We start from the raw sequence: 14,524 nt of genomic DNA, 5'->3' as shown, positions 1-14,524 counted from the left end.
ATACACACACACACACATACATGCGTAATGAAATACTACTCAGCCATAAAAAAAAAGAATGAAATAATGTCATCTGCAGCAAGATGGATATACACACATAGATACAGTCAAACCAGTATATTTTAAATGATGGTCACTTGGACGTACTTAATGGTAAAATAATTTGAAAAAGAAGAGCTAAACACTTGACAATGAGGTTAAAAATAGTTTTGAAAAGAGTAGCTTACAGATTTCCAAGTTAGCTTACAAATGAGAAAAACAGGTTCACGGGTGAAAAAAAAAAGCTAAGAAATGGCCTTTGGGTAACATCAGATTCCTCTGATGGGTGCACTGGACTCTTGAGCAAAATCTCTCCATCACGATTTCCTTCTTCTCCTGATCTTCCCAAAACATTTCTCGATGGCCAGTTCTTACATTTCTTACTCTTGAATTCATGCTAATACTGACTTTACCAAAGAAGGAAATTTCGATCTAACCACATTTCCTAGTGGGGTGGCCCGTTTCTGTTCTGATGGGTTCAACTGATTGAGACAAATGTCCTGATAAGGATTGATATTTTCAGAGTAATCATCTGTTGAGGACTCATCCAATTAGTTGCATGGGCTGTGGCCTCAGGTTGCTCTTGCTAAAATATGCAGAATTCGATGGATCTGGTTGAACTCTGCCCAGTATGTCGCTATGGTGGTCTTGCCCCCTTTTGCTGCCTTTGATGGTGTTTCTTTGTAGCATTTAAATGTGGAGTGCCTGAGGAGTAACTGGTCCAAAAGAATTTGCATGACTAGGCCCTGCCTATGGCCATCCACATCCCCATTATATTCAGTAGATGAAATGGAATTGATTGCATCTGGCAATGGCAAGAAGATGAATTGATTGATTGAATGAGCACATGGTGAAGCTGCAGGGTCACTGATGACCGCTCCCCAATTGTAAATTAGAATCAGGCTCTTTTTTAGTGGAACACTGATTTGGGGGCTGCCAGGACAAAGGCAGCCTGTGTGAGCTAGATGTTTTGCATGTACACTCCTAGGGCCAATGGAAAAAATCTCCAGATTCCCTGAGACAATTGCCAGTACTAAATAAAGAGTTTTGAATAAAACAGTCAATTATTTATTTGAAGGAATTTTGCCAGGGTTTTTATACCATGTCAATGAAATCATATCTTACTGTTAGAAACTTTAAAAAGAATTAGCCTTTTTTGTTTGTTTTCCTAGTGGATTGCATTTCATGTGTTGGCTCATTGTTGGGAAGTTGTTTAATTTAACAGTTGATTTTCTACTTCTTCCTGACCAGAACTTGCATAGACATCAGAGATACAAGCTCAGGAGGCTGTCTTAAGAGCATTCCAAACAGAAGACTATTCATTCAATTAAGTGGAACAGGGTTTTGAGACTACAGGAGAGGTTTGATAGGAGTGTTACTTATGAAGCCCAGGGAAGTCTATGGTTCCACCGTTGTTGGACTTCCCGAGAGCTGAGCAAATAATCAGATGAATTGAGTTGTTTGCTATCTCACTGTGAGAGAGTAGGCTCCCCCAGCACTTGCCCACCACCTCCAAGACCATGATGAATTTCCTTAGCCAGTTTGGTCAGTCATGTTTACATGTCATGTGAAAGATCCTACTGCTCCAGATTCAATTTTGCATTGTCTCATCCATATCATTAATTTTACAGAGAGAAAGACTAGAATCCCACAATCATATAAGGCAATGCAGTTAGTCCATGAGCCCCACCCAGCCCCCCAACTTTCTAGGAATCCCTTTTCTGGTACCCTAGGCAGGGGCTGTCTTGCCTTTAGAGATGGGTCACTCATTGCCTTCTGAAGCAGTAGGCTCTGTGGTTGGAAAGCTCACCTGATTGGAAATTCCTCCTTAGTTAGAGCTAAAATTGTTTCCCTGGTAACTTCGATCCATAGGGCTGGTCCTAACCTCTCGGTCCACAGAGTGGGTTCCAGATCTCTTCTGTGTGACCACCCCTCAGGTATCTGAATGCACCACTCAGACCTTCCCTCAACTTCCCTTTCCTGTAGACTAAACTTTCCTCATTCTCTTGAAGAGCATCCATAAATGGGATGAGCTTTCAAAGCTCTGATGGTTCTGGTAACCATCCCTTTTAAGAGCTTGCAGTATTCCAGTGCCCCTGCTGTTATGGGGCATCTAGGATGGTAAACTCTGTCTTGTACAACGTACTGTTATGGTTTAACCAACAGTTGCCTTCCACATTCTGGGCATCATGCTAAACTACATATCACCTGAGCTGGCATTGGTTCTTTTGACTGCCAAATCCCTCAAATTGACTTGAGGGTAAACTAAAATCTTTGGGGTTTTAGCCCATGAATTACAGCTGAGTCAGATGGTCTTTCTCATTTTACAGTTTTACGCTTGGTTTGTGGAATATAATGGCAGTTTCATTTACCTCTGTTAAAATTCATCTCATCGGCTTCAGGCCAGTTTTGCAGGATCTTTCTGAATTTTGAATGCTCACAGTTTACTGTCACCTGCAATTTTGATAAGCAGGCATTCTATATGTTTAAGTTATTGATTGAATGAGATAATTTTTCTGAAAGCATTCATTTCAACCAAAGCCCCAATGTAAGTCGTCATTATTATCATTATTTACACACACACACACACACACAGACACACATGTACATGCACACACACTGCTCCCCTTGCCTGCACCACAAAGCCTTTCCCAGGACCTCGCACAGCGAACTCTTCCCTGACAGCTTAGTGTGTCAAGCAGAGTGACCTCTTTGTGGAAGGAATTTGGCATTTAATGCTTTCTGGATCCTGGTGACTGGTACATAAGAGTACAAGCTAGTAGAACAAAATGCAGGGAATCCATCAAAGGGAATTCTTTGCATCTATTTCCTCATCTGCCCAATGAATGTGATGCTAATCCCTGCCTCTATAGTTTATGGTACAGAAAGGCCAAGTGTGGGAACTAAGTGCCTGACACACTTGTTGTTGATATTCAGTTGCACAGTCCTGTCCAACTCTTTGCGACCCCATGGATTGCAGCATGCCAGGCTTCCCTGTCCTTCACCATCTCCTGGAGCTTGCTCAAACTTATGTTCATTGAGTCAGTGATGCCATCCAACCATCTTGTAGTCCTCTGTGATCCCCTTTTCCTCCTGCCTTCAATCTTTCCCAGCATCAGGGTCTTTTCTAATGAGTCAGGTCTTCGCATCAGGTGGCCAAAGTATTGGAGCTTCAGCATCAGTCCTTCCAATGAATATTCAAGACTGATTTCTTTTAGGATGGACTGGTTTGATCTCTTTGCAATCCAAGGGACTCTCAAGAACCTTCTCCAACACCACAGTTCAAAAGTATCAATTCTTTGGCATTCAGCTTTGTTTATGGTCCAACTCTCACATCCATACATGACTACTGGAAAAACCATAGTTTTGATTAGACTGACCTTTGTCGGCAAAGTAATGTCTCTGCTTTTTAATATGCTGGCTGGTTTGGTCATAGCTTTTCTTCCAAGGAGAAAGCATCTTTTAATTTTATGGCTGCAGTCACCATCTGCAGTGATTTTGAAGCCCAAGAAAATAAAGTCTGTCACTGTTTCCATTGTCTCCCCATCTATTTGCTGTGAAGGGCACAACAAAACCTTGTGTGCACCACGACCCAGGAGAAAGGAGATTTGACACACTGTAATGACTAGGTAAATCTTGATACTTTTGTTATTGTTAATAATAATGATAAGTCACACGTAGAAACTTCAAAGTCTAATAATAATATCTCACAATAGCCAGTTACTATGTACTAGACACTAGAGATAGAAAGGTGAATGAGATAAGGCTTGGCCAACATAGTAGACACTTGAAGCAACAGCCAGCTGTGTGTTGGATGAATATGGGACATAACTGAGACCAGCAGGGTCTGGAATTCTGACTATTTCTGCCCTTCAGAGTGTGGGGCACCCAGCTTCTGTTTCTAAGTCAGGCAAAGCAAGGCCCCCCACAAGCTGTTTTGGATTTGCTCAAGTCGTAGTGCTGGAGGATCTGGTTGGAAAATAATTGCTAGTGGGAAATGGGCCTTTTCAGATTTCTTCTGGGTTTGGCTAGGGAGTCTTCAGATCACAGGAGGGTAAGCATCTGCCCTATTTTTAGAAATTGCATAGAATTCCCTATTGCTTGTGAAGTACTGAAAAATAAAACAGCATTGCTTGCTTAGTCCTTTCTCCATAAACCAAAGTTGACCTCCCAAAGGGGAGATGCATCTAGTATGGAAAGAGTTTGTGCCATGGACCTGGTCCCCAGCAATTACTTCTGGCCAGTGTGAACCTCCACTACATTGATGAACTAGTGCAGGGATGAATCCCTGCTTTATCTTTCTCAGGGATGATCAAAGGAGCCCAGAGATGGAGTTTCAGACCAATCTCGTGTGTGTGTGTGTGTGTGTGTGTGTGTGTGTGTAATTTTTGTGGTTAATGGAGCAGTGATGCTTGGTATTGAGTACAGGTGCTCAGCCCTGGAGCATGTTGTCAAAGTTTTGGCAACACTTTGGAGCAGGTGCTCAATCCCACGTGGAGAACAGGCAGGAGATTGCTACAGTTGGATAAGGGGGTGTGCATGTTCTTATCTTGGGAATAACAAGAACATAAAAATAGATTAATATCCTTCAAGTGTGAATGAAAAGAATGACGATGAAAAATCTGCTGTGAGCTTTGCACACATTCTGGTCTAACTCATCTGAGAAGCAGAAGAGCTTGTGCCAAGGTTCCTTGCAGAAGATAGACTTTCAGGAAATTATATTCATTTCAGCTGCCTCCTCCCTGTCTTAATCAAATGCATCGATGGTACCATGGAGCCAGCTTGCTGTTTCATGAAATCTCACCATTTCAGTATCTCAGTATCTCAGTCATCATTGAAAATATGCAAGGATATGTAGCTTCATATGGATTGGCCAGCAGAGAAGCACACTCCAACAGTAATTAAGGATTATTTTCTGCCACCAAGTAAATATAGCAGACCTGAGGGAGAAGGTACAACTTTAAGAAGTGAGTCACCCTTCTAGGTGTCTGAAACACCTTTGAATAAACCCAGATGCACACCTCTAAAGCCAGTGGTGGAAAGGGATGGATAACTAAGTTTCTCATTGATCAAAGCTTTCTCCCCGGTTGCTGAAGAAACAACACTCCTATTCAGTAGGACCTGTGTCTTTTTTTTTTTTTTTTTTTTACACTTCCCAGGGATGGATTTATTTATTTATTTATTTTTTACTTTACAATATTGTAATAGTTTTTGCCATACATTGACATGAATCAGCCATGGGTTTACATGTGTTCCCCTTCCTGGACCCCCCACCCACCTCCCTCCCCATCCCATCCCTCTGGGTCATCCCATTGCCCCGGCCCTGACCTTGTCTCATGCATCGAACATGGAATGGTGTTCTGTTTCACATATGATAATATACATGTTTCAATGCTATTATCCCAGAACGTCCCACCCTCACCTTCTCCCTCAGAGTCCATAAAATTGTTCTATGCATCTGTGTCTCTTATTCTGTCTCGCATATAGGGTTATCATTACCATCTTTCAAATTCCATATATATGCATTAGTATACTGTATTGGTGTTTTTCTTTCTGGCTTACTTCACTCTGTATAATGGGCTCCAGTTTCATCCATCTCAGAACCGATTCAAATGTATTTTTTAATGGCTGAGTAATATTCCATTGTGTATATGTACCACAGCTTCCTTATCCATTCGTCTGCTGATGGACATCTAGGTTGCTTCCATGTCCTGGCTATTGTAAACAGTGCTGCGATGAACATTGGGGTACACGCGTCTCTTTCAGTTCTGGTTTCCTCGGTGTATATGCCCAGCAGTGGGATTGCTGGGTCATATGGCAGTTCTATTCCCAGGTTTTTAAGGAATCTCCACACTGTTCTCCATAGTGGCTGTACTAGTTTGCGTTCCCACCAACAGTGTAAGAGGGTTCCCTTTTCTCCACACCCTCTCCAGCATTTATTGCTTGTAGACTTTTGGATAGCAGCCATTCTGACTGGTGTGAAATGATACCTCATTGTGGTTTTGATTTGCATTTCTCTAATAATGAGTGATGTTGAGCATCTTTTCATGTGTTTGTTAGCCATCTGTATGTCTTCTTTGGAGAAATGTCTGTTTAGTTCTTTGGCCCATTTTTTGATTGGGTCATTTATTTTTTTGGAATTCAGCTGCAGAAGTTGCTTGTATATTTTTGAGATTAATTGTTTGACTGTTGCTTCATTTGCTATTCTTTTCTCCCATTCTGAAGGCTGTCTTTTCACCTTGCTTATAGTTTCCTTTGTTGTGCAAAAGCTTTTAATTTTAATTAGGTCCCATTTGTTTATTTTTGCTTTTATTTCCAATATTCTGGGAGGTGGGTCATGGAGGATCCTGCTGTGATTTATGTCGGAGAGTGTTTTGCCTATGTTTTCCTCTAGGAGTTTTATAGTTTCTGGTCTTACGTTTAGATCTTTAATCCATTTTGAGTTTATTTTTGTGTATGCTGTTAGGAAGTGTTCTAGTTTCATTCTTTTACAAGTGGTTGACCAGTTTTCCCAGCACCACTTGTTAAAGAGATTGTCTTTTCTCCATTGTATATTCTTGCCTCCTTTGTCGAAGATAAGGTGTCCATAGGTGCGTGGGATTATCTCTGGGCTTTCTATTTTGTTCCATTGATGTATATTTCTATCTTTGTGCCAGTACCATACTGTCTTGATGACTGTGGCTTTGTAGTAGAGCCTGAAGTCAGGCAGGTTGATTCCTCCAGTTCCATTCTTCTTCCTCAAGATTGCTTTGGCTATTCGAGGTTTCTTATATTTCCATACAAATTGTGAGATGATTTGTTCTAGTTCTGTGAAAAATACCATTGGTAGCTTGATAGAGATTGCATTGAATCTATAGATTGCTTTGGGTAGTATACTCATTTTCACTATATTAATTCTTCCAATCCATGAACACGGTATATTTCTCCATCTCTTTGTGTCCTCTTTGATTTCTTTCATCAGTGTTTTATAGTTTTCTATATATAAGTCTTTTGTTTCTTTAGGTAGATATATTCCTAAGTATTTTATTCTTTTTGTTGCAATGGTGAGTGGTATTGTTTCCTTAATTTCTCTTTCTGTTTTCTCATTATTGGAGTATAGGAATGCAAGGGATTTCTGTGTGTTAATTTTATATCCTGCAACTTTACTATATTCATTGATTAGCACTAGTAATTTTCTAGTAGAGTCTTTAGGGTTTTCTATGTAGAGGATCATGTCATCTGCAAACAGTGAGAGTTATACTTCTTCTTTTCCTATCTGTATTCTTTTTATTTCTTTTTCTGCTCTGATTGCTGTGGCCAAAACTATGTTGAATAGTAGTGGTGAAAGTGGGCATCCTTGCCTTGTTCCTGACTTTAGGGGAAATGCTTTCAATTTTTCACCATTGAGGATAATGTTTGCTGTGGGTTTGTCATATATAGATTTTATTATGTTGAGGTATGTTCCTTCTATTCCTGCTTTCTGGAGGGTTTTTATCATAAATGGATGCTGAATTTTGTCAAAGGCTTTTTCTGCATCTATTGAGATAACCATATGGTTTTTTTCTTTCAATTTGTTAATGTGGTGTATTACATTGATTGATTTGCGGATGTTAAAAAAACCTTGCATTCCTGGGATAAAGCCCACTTGGTCATGATGTATGATCTTTTTAATATGATGTTGGATTCTGTTTGCTAGAATTTTATTAAGGATTTTTGCATCTATGTTCATCAGTGATATTGGCCTGTAGTTTTCTTTTTTTGTGACATCTTTGTCTGGTTTTGGAATTAGGGTGATGGTGGCCTCATAGAATGAGTTTGGAAGTTTACCATCTTCTGCAATTTTAAGGAAGAGTTTGAGTAGGATAGGTGTTAGCTCTTCTCTAAATTTTTGGTAGAATTCCGCTGTGAAGCCGTCTGGTCCTGGGCTTTTGTTTGTTGGAAGATTTCTGATTACAGTTTCGATTTCCGTGCTTGTGATGGGTCTGTTAAGATCTTCTATTTCTTCCTGGTTCAGTTTTGGAAAGTTATACTTTTCTAAGAGTTTGTCCGTTTCTTCCAAGTTGTCCATTTTATTGGCATATAGCTGTTGGTAGTAGTCTCTTATGATCCTTTGTATTTCTGTGGAGTCTGTTGTGTGTTGTGACCTCTCCATTTTCATTTCAAATTTTGTTGATCTGATTCTTCTCCCTTTGTTTCTTGATGAGTCTGGCTAATGGCTTGTCAATTTTGTTTATCTTCTCGAAAAACCAGCTTTTAGTTTTGCTGATTTTTGCTATGTTCTCTTTGTTTCTTTTGCATTTATTTCTGCCCTAATTTTTAAGATTTCTTTCCTTCTACTGACCCTGGGGTTCTTCATTTCTTCCTTCTCTAGTGGCTTTAGGTGTAGAGTTAGTTGATTTATTTGATTTTTTTCTTGTTTCTTGAGGTACGCCTGTATTGCTATGAACCTTCCCCTTAGCATTGCTTTTACAGTGTCCCATAGGTTTTGGGTTGTCGTGTTTTCATTTTCATTCGTTTCTATGCATAGTTTGATTTCTTTTTTGATTTCTTCTGTGATTTGTTGGTTATTCAGAAGCGTGTTGTTTAGCCTCCATATGTTGGAATTTTTAATAGTTTTTTTCCTGTAATTGAGGTCTAATCTTACTGCATTGTGGTCAGAGAAGATGGCTGGGATGATTTCATTTTTTTTGAATTTACCAAGGCTAGATTTATGGCCCAGGATGTGATCTATCCTGGAGAAGGTTCCATGTGCACTTGAGAAAAAGGTAAAATTGATTGTTATGGGGTGGAAAGTCCTGTAAATATCAATTAAATCTAATTTGTCTATTGTATCATTTAAAGTTTGTGTTTCCTTGTTAATTTTCTGTTTAGTTGATCTATCCATATGCGTGAGTGGAGTATTAAAGTCTCCCACTATTATTGTGTTATTGTTAATTTCCCCTTTCATACTTGTTAGTATTTGCCTTATATATTGTGGTGCTCCTATGTTGGGTGCATATATATTTATGATTGTTACGTCTTCTTCTTGGATTGATCCTTTGATCTTTATGTAGTGTCCTTCTTTGTCCCTTTTCACAGCCTTTATTTTAAAGTCTGTTTTATCTGAAATGAGTATTGCGACTCCTGCTTTCTTTTGGTCTCCGTTTGCATGAAATATGTTTTTCCATCCCTTCACTTTCAGCCTGTGTGTGTCCCTAGTTTTGAGGTGGGTCTCTTGTAGACAGCATATATAGGGGTCTTGTTTTTGTATCCATTCAGCCATCCTTTGTCTTTTGGTTGGGGCATTCAACCCATTTACATTTAAGGTAATTATTGATAAGTATGAACCCGTTGCCATTTACTTTGTTATTTCGAGTTCGTTTTGAAACATCCTTTCTGTGTTTCCTGTTTAGAGAAGATCCTTTAGCATTTGTTGGAGAGCTGGTTTGGTGGTGCTGAATTCCCTCAGCTCTTGCTTGTCTGTAAAGCTTTTGAATTCTCCTTCATATCTGAATGAGATCCTTGCTGGGTACAGTAATCTGGGTTGTAGATTATTCTCTTTCATTACTTTAAGTATGTCCTGCCATTCCCTTCTAGCCTGAAGGGTTTCTATTGAAAGATCAGCTGTTATCCTTATGGGGATCCCCTTGTGTGTTATCTGTTGTTTTTCCTTTGCTGCTTTTAATATTTGTTCTTTGTGTTTGATCTTTGTTAATTTGATTAATATGTGTTTTGGGGTGTTTCGCCTTGGGTTTCTCCTGTTTGGAACTCTTTGGGTTTCGTGGACTTCTGTGACTATTTCTTTCCTCATTTTAGGGAAATTTTCAACTATTATCTCCTCAAGTATTTTTTCATGGCCCTTCCTTTTATCTTCTTCTTCTGGGACTCCTATGATTCGAATGTTGGGGCGTTTCATATTGTCCCAGAGGTCCCTGAGGTTTTCCTCATTTCTTTTGAATCTTTTTTCCTCTCTGCTTCGTTTATTTCCACCATTCTATCCTCTACCTCACTTATCCTATCTTCTGCCTCCGTTATTCTACTGTTGGTTCCCTCCAGAGTGTCTTTTATCTCCTTTATTTCATTATTCATTATCTATTGACTCCTTTTTATTTCTTCTAAGTCCTTGATAAATATTTCTTGCATCTTCTCAATCCTTGTCTCCAGGCTATTTATCTGTAACTCCATTTTGCTTTCAAGATTTTGGATCATTTTTATTATCATTATTCTAAATTCTTTTTCAGATAGATTCCCTATCTCCTCCTCTTTTGTTTGGTTTGGTGGGCATTTCTCATTTTCTTTACTTGCTGAGTATTTCTCTGCCTTTTCATCTTGTTTAGATTGCTGTGTTAGGCGTGGCCTTTCTGTATTCTGGTAGTTTGAAGTTCCTCTTTATTGTGGAGGTTCCTCACTGCGGTTGGGGTTGGACAGGTGGCTTGTCAAGGCTTCCTGGTTGGGGGAGCTTGTGTCGGTGTTCTGGTGGGTGGAGCTGGATTTCTGCTCTCTAGAGTGCAATGGAGTGACCAGTATTAATTTTTGAGATGTCTATGGATTTGGTGTGCCTCTGGGCAGCCTGTATATTGATGCTCAGGGCTATGTTCCTGCGTTGCTGGAGAATTTGCGTGGTATGTCTTGCTCTGGGACTTATTGGCTCTTGGGTGGAGCTTGGTTTCCGTGTATATGTGGAGGCTATTGGATGGTCTCTTATTAATTAATGTTTCCCCTGGCTTTCAGTCTTATTCTTGCAGTAGCCTCAAGACTTCTCCATCCATACAGCATCAATGATAAAACTTTTAGGTTAATGGTGAAAAGATTCTCCACAGTGAGGGATACCCAGAAAGGTTCACTGAGTTACATGGAGAGATGAGGTGGGGGGGGGTTGAGGTGACCAGGAGGGGAAAAGGGGAATTCAAATGTGGAGAGAGCAATCTAGCCAGTAAGCACTTCCCTCTGTGCTTTCCACAGTCTGGAACCCTCAGAGTGGTTCACAGAGATACATAGAGAGGGGGGAGGAAGGTAATAGAGGTGAGCATGAGTAGAAAGGGAGGAATCAAGAGGGGAGAGAGAGATCTGGGCAGTATCCTGTTCCTGAAGTGTTCTCTGGTACCCAGAACACCCTCAGAGATTCACAGAATTGGGTTGAGAAGAGAAGGAGGAGGGTGGGAGATAGAGGTTCCCTGGGGGAGAAGAAAGAGCATCAATAAGGGGAGAGAGTAATCAGGCCAGTGATCACACTCCTGAGTAAAAATGGGTCCTATAGATTGGGTTCTTAAATGTACAAAATTGATATCAAATATGTAAAACAAAGATTAAAAATCTAGAGTAGATGTTAGACTCTTATAAAACTTACAATATAAAAAAAAAGAAAAAAGGAAACAGTGTAAAAAGAAAAAAACAGTAAAACAGTAAAAAAAAGAAACAGTAAAAAAAGTAAAACAGGAAAAAAACAGTAAAAAAAGAAAACACAAAAGGTATAAGATATATGTATGCAGTTTGCTTCAAAAATAGGTTTTTTTTTTTTTGTAAGTTAATAGTGGGTTATGAAAATGAAAGTTAAAGGTGTAATAGAGGACTTGAAGAAAAAGGAAACAAGAGAAAAAAAATTTAAAAAAAAATAATAATAATAGTAAAAATATATATATATCCCGGACTTTCTCTGGAGCTGTTGTGAGCAGTGTGGGGTCTGCTCAGTTTCAGATAGATCCTTGTTCCTGCTTATACTTTTCAAGATCTATAGGCCCCTTTCAATGCAGTCGGTATTAACTACAGGGATTTTAATCTGTTGGCCTGTCACTTCCAAGGTGCTTCCCTCTGTTTATTTGGCTTCTGTTTGGAGGTCTCTTCAGTATCTAATTTCTGCCCTGCAACAAAGGGGTGGAGGTGGTCTCTTTAGGTTCACTTGTTCAATCGTGCTGTGGGGAGGAAGGAACACTGCAAATCTGGCGTGTGTGTGGTGAGCTCACAGTGTCTCGGCCGCACTGGGTTCGCCCCCGCTCACGGTGTGTGTGCTTTCCCCGTCTACCCTGCTCAGGCTTCAGGTTACTCAGCCAGGGAGCGGGCCCTGAGCTGCGTGCACTTCCCAGGTCTAAGCCCCTCAGGTTCAGTCTCCTGGTTACTCCACAAAGGCGCAGACTCGGTTTCGGCCGCGGCTTGTGCCGTTCCCGGTCGGAGCTGCTCAGGCGGCCAGGAGTTTGGGAAGCGCACTCTCCCCTGTTGGGGCGGTGCGGCTTATCACCTCCCTGGTCCCTGCCTCGGTTTATGGGCGTGCCCGGCTCCGGTGTGCTTTGTGTCGGTTCTGGGGAGCTGGTCTCTGGCTGCGACCCTCCCGGCGGCTGTCAACCCTCCGGGATCTCAGGCAGTCTTTGCTTAGAAACTGGGAGCCTGTTTGCAGTTTGGTAGGGGGTGCCCTCTCTGGGGCCGAGTTTGCCCCTTTCCGGCTCTTGCGGGGGATGGGGCGGTCCGCAGCTGGCTAGCTCTCCTCTGGTATCGCTCAGTCCTTTGTTCTGTGAGCGGGCCAGCAGTGCCTTAGAGTTGGGCTTTTCGTGGGATAGTTCTCTCTCTCTGGCTGTCCCACAGTTTAGGTTACTATCTCACGTTAGCTCCCTCAGATTGCCCTCGGGGCACTCGGGCCCGGTCCTTACCCTAGGCAGTGCCGCCCGCTCCTCTCCCTTCAGCCCCCACTTGCTGGTGGCGGATGATGCGAGCGTCTGGGGTTCTTTGCTGGGAGTTGCTTTAGGCACGTAATCTGTGGGTTTTATTTATTTTTTCTCCCAGTTATGTTGCCCTCGGAGATAAGAAATCTTCCCCCACACCCGCCGGTGAGAGGGTTTCCTGGTGCTTGGAAATTTCTCCTCTTTTACGACTCCCTCCCCGGGACGGGTCTCTGTCCCTAACTCTTTTGTCTCTCTTTTTATCTTTTATAATTTCTCCTACCTCTTTTGAAGATAATGTGCTGTCTTTCTGGATGCCTGACGTCCTCTGCCAGCGTTCAGAAGTAGTTTTGTGAAGTTTGCTCAGCGTTCAGATGTTCTTTCGATAAATTTGTGGAGGAGAGAGTGGTCTCCCCATCCTATTCCTCTGCCATCTTAGCCCCGCCTCCCGGACCTGTGTCTTTTAAATGATGATACTAATATTGGAGAAGACCAGTCTTACTCAGGAAACACTATCTAAATTTTCATAGAAATCATTGTGTATTTTAAAGACACAGAGTAACTAGAATTCAGCTTGAAGCTGTTGTCATGTATAGTTACTTTGGACCAGTTTTGATGAATACATAAGTGGCATTTGTCATAAACGTTATCAACTGCATACAAATGCACAACTCAAAAACATTTGGAAATTGTCTATCTTTTAAGTAGGTTAAGCATCCCCTCTAAATCTGGTATGCATTTTTAATGTACTTACCGCCTCCTTTTAAATAGTGCCAGGTAGAATCCAATCTGTGTCAGGGCTCCTCTGAATCATACTTACAGATTCTGCTTCAGCGGTTCTACTGTGAATGAATCTGTGAAGTATCTCCTTGCATTACAGCTCTTCAGACATCAAAGACTCTTTTTGAACTGGATAATTATAGAAGGGGGAAAAAAACATGGTTTAGTGCTACCTGAGAGTTCTCATTAATATTACCTTTGAAATGACTAATTATCTTACCCATAAAGATTGGGGGAAAGTATTATGTAACTGATTCATTAAAAAGGCCTTTCATAAACTTTGATCCCCTCCTCCCAAGTTTGCCTTTATTTCCATCATTACATTGATTTTTAGATTTAATGTCCATATACCAAAATGTTTGATGAATCCAGCATAGGCCGGCACCATCCAGCTTCACAAACTTTGTCATCTCTCCTGGGATGTCGAGCATGTGATTTAATTATCCTCACTATTCGGGGAAAGTACCATGAGTCCTAAGACTCCAACAAGATTTGAACAGCACTTCTTTCCAAAGCAAGTGTTTAAAAGAACTGAGGAGGTACCCTCTCTGCTAGTGGAGAGTGGGCACCAGAGGGGCCGTGCCAACATTAAGACTTCAGCTCACAAACGCACTGTGTCAATAGCATGGTCCTAAACTTGTCACTAACAGTTAGGCTACATCAAGAGAAATGAGTATCAGAGCATCCAGAATAAGGGTGGTGATCGTGCTGCCCTGCCTTGAGCTGGCAGATCACACCTGAAACAGGAGACCATGAGTCAGAAGAGCCCCAGGCAGTCCTGAGTCCCTCCTGGGAGCACCTGAGATAGTTGACAGAACGCAGAATTCAGGCATTAGAAGAGAAGTTGAAGGTTCCCTATCAATGAATGAACAAGTTTCCAACGTCTCTGACTGGAGAAAAGATGGCACCAGGGGATCTAGCTGCTGTCTTCCAACAGCTTGTCAGGAGAAAGAAGAGATGTGTTCTGTGTGGCTCCAAAGGGCGATCCTGAGGTAGAACCTCTCGAGAGACAGATTTTTATCTCCTGGCTGGAAAGGATAGTGTGATCAGGCTGTCTGAACATGAGACTGGCTGCTTTGAACAGTAGTGAGCTCCCCATC

General features: G+C 41.3%; 1 protein-coding gene across 4 annotated transcripts in view; it reads left to right on the top strand.

The window, feature by feature from the left end:
* Nucleotides 1-14,524, top strand: part of AFF2 (ALF transcription elongation factor 2) — a 523,475-nt gene that overhangs the window by 351,127 nt on the left and 157,824 nt on the right. Inside the window, exon 1 of one of the 4 annotated variants that reach the window (XM_081563764.1) lies at nucleotides 10,486-10,619. The exons of the other annotated variants lie outside the window; for them this stretch is intronic. Coding sequence (XP_081419890.1) covers nucleotides 10,536-10,619 — 84 coding nt within the window. The 5' untranslated portion in view covers nucleotides 10,486-10,535. Of the gene's footprint in view, nucleotides 1-10,485; nucleotides 10,620-14,524 lie in introns of those variants that run through there. 4 annotated transcript variants of the gene reach the window in all.

This window comes from Giraffa tippelskirchi, chromosome X (genome assembly GCF_054371585.1).
Source record: "Giraffa tippelskirchi isolate mGirTip1 chromosome X, T2T-mGirTip1v1.2.pri, whole genome shotgun sequence".
NCBI classification, from domain to species: domain Eukaryota; kingdom Metazoa; phylum Chordata; class Mammalia; order Artiodactyla; family Giraffidae; genus Giraffa; species Giraffa tippelskirchi.
Note: the sequence above shows the minus strand (reverse complement) of the source record. Positions and strands in the feature narration are given on the sequence as shown.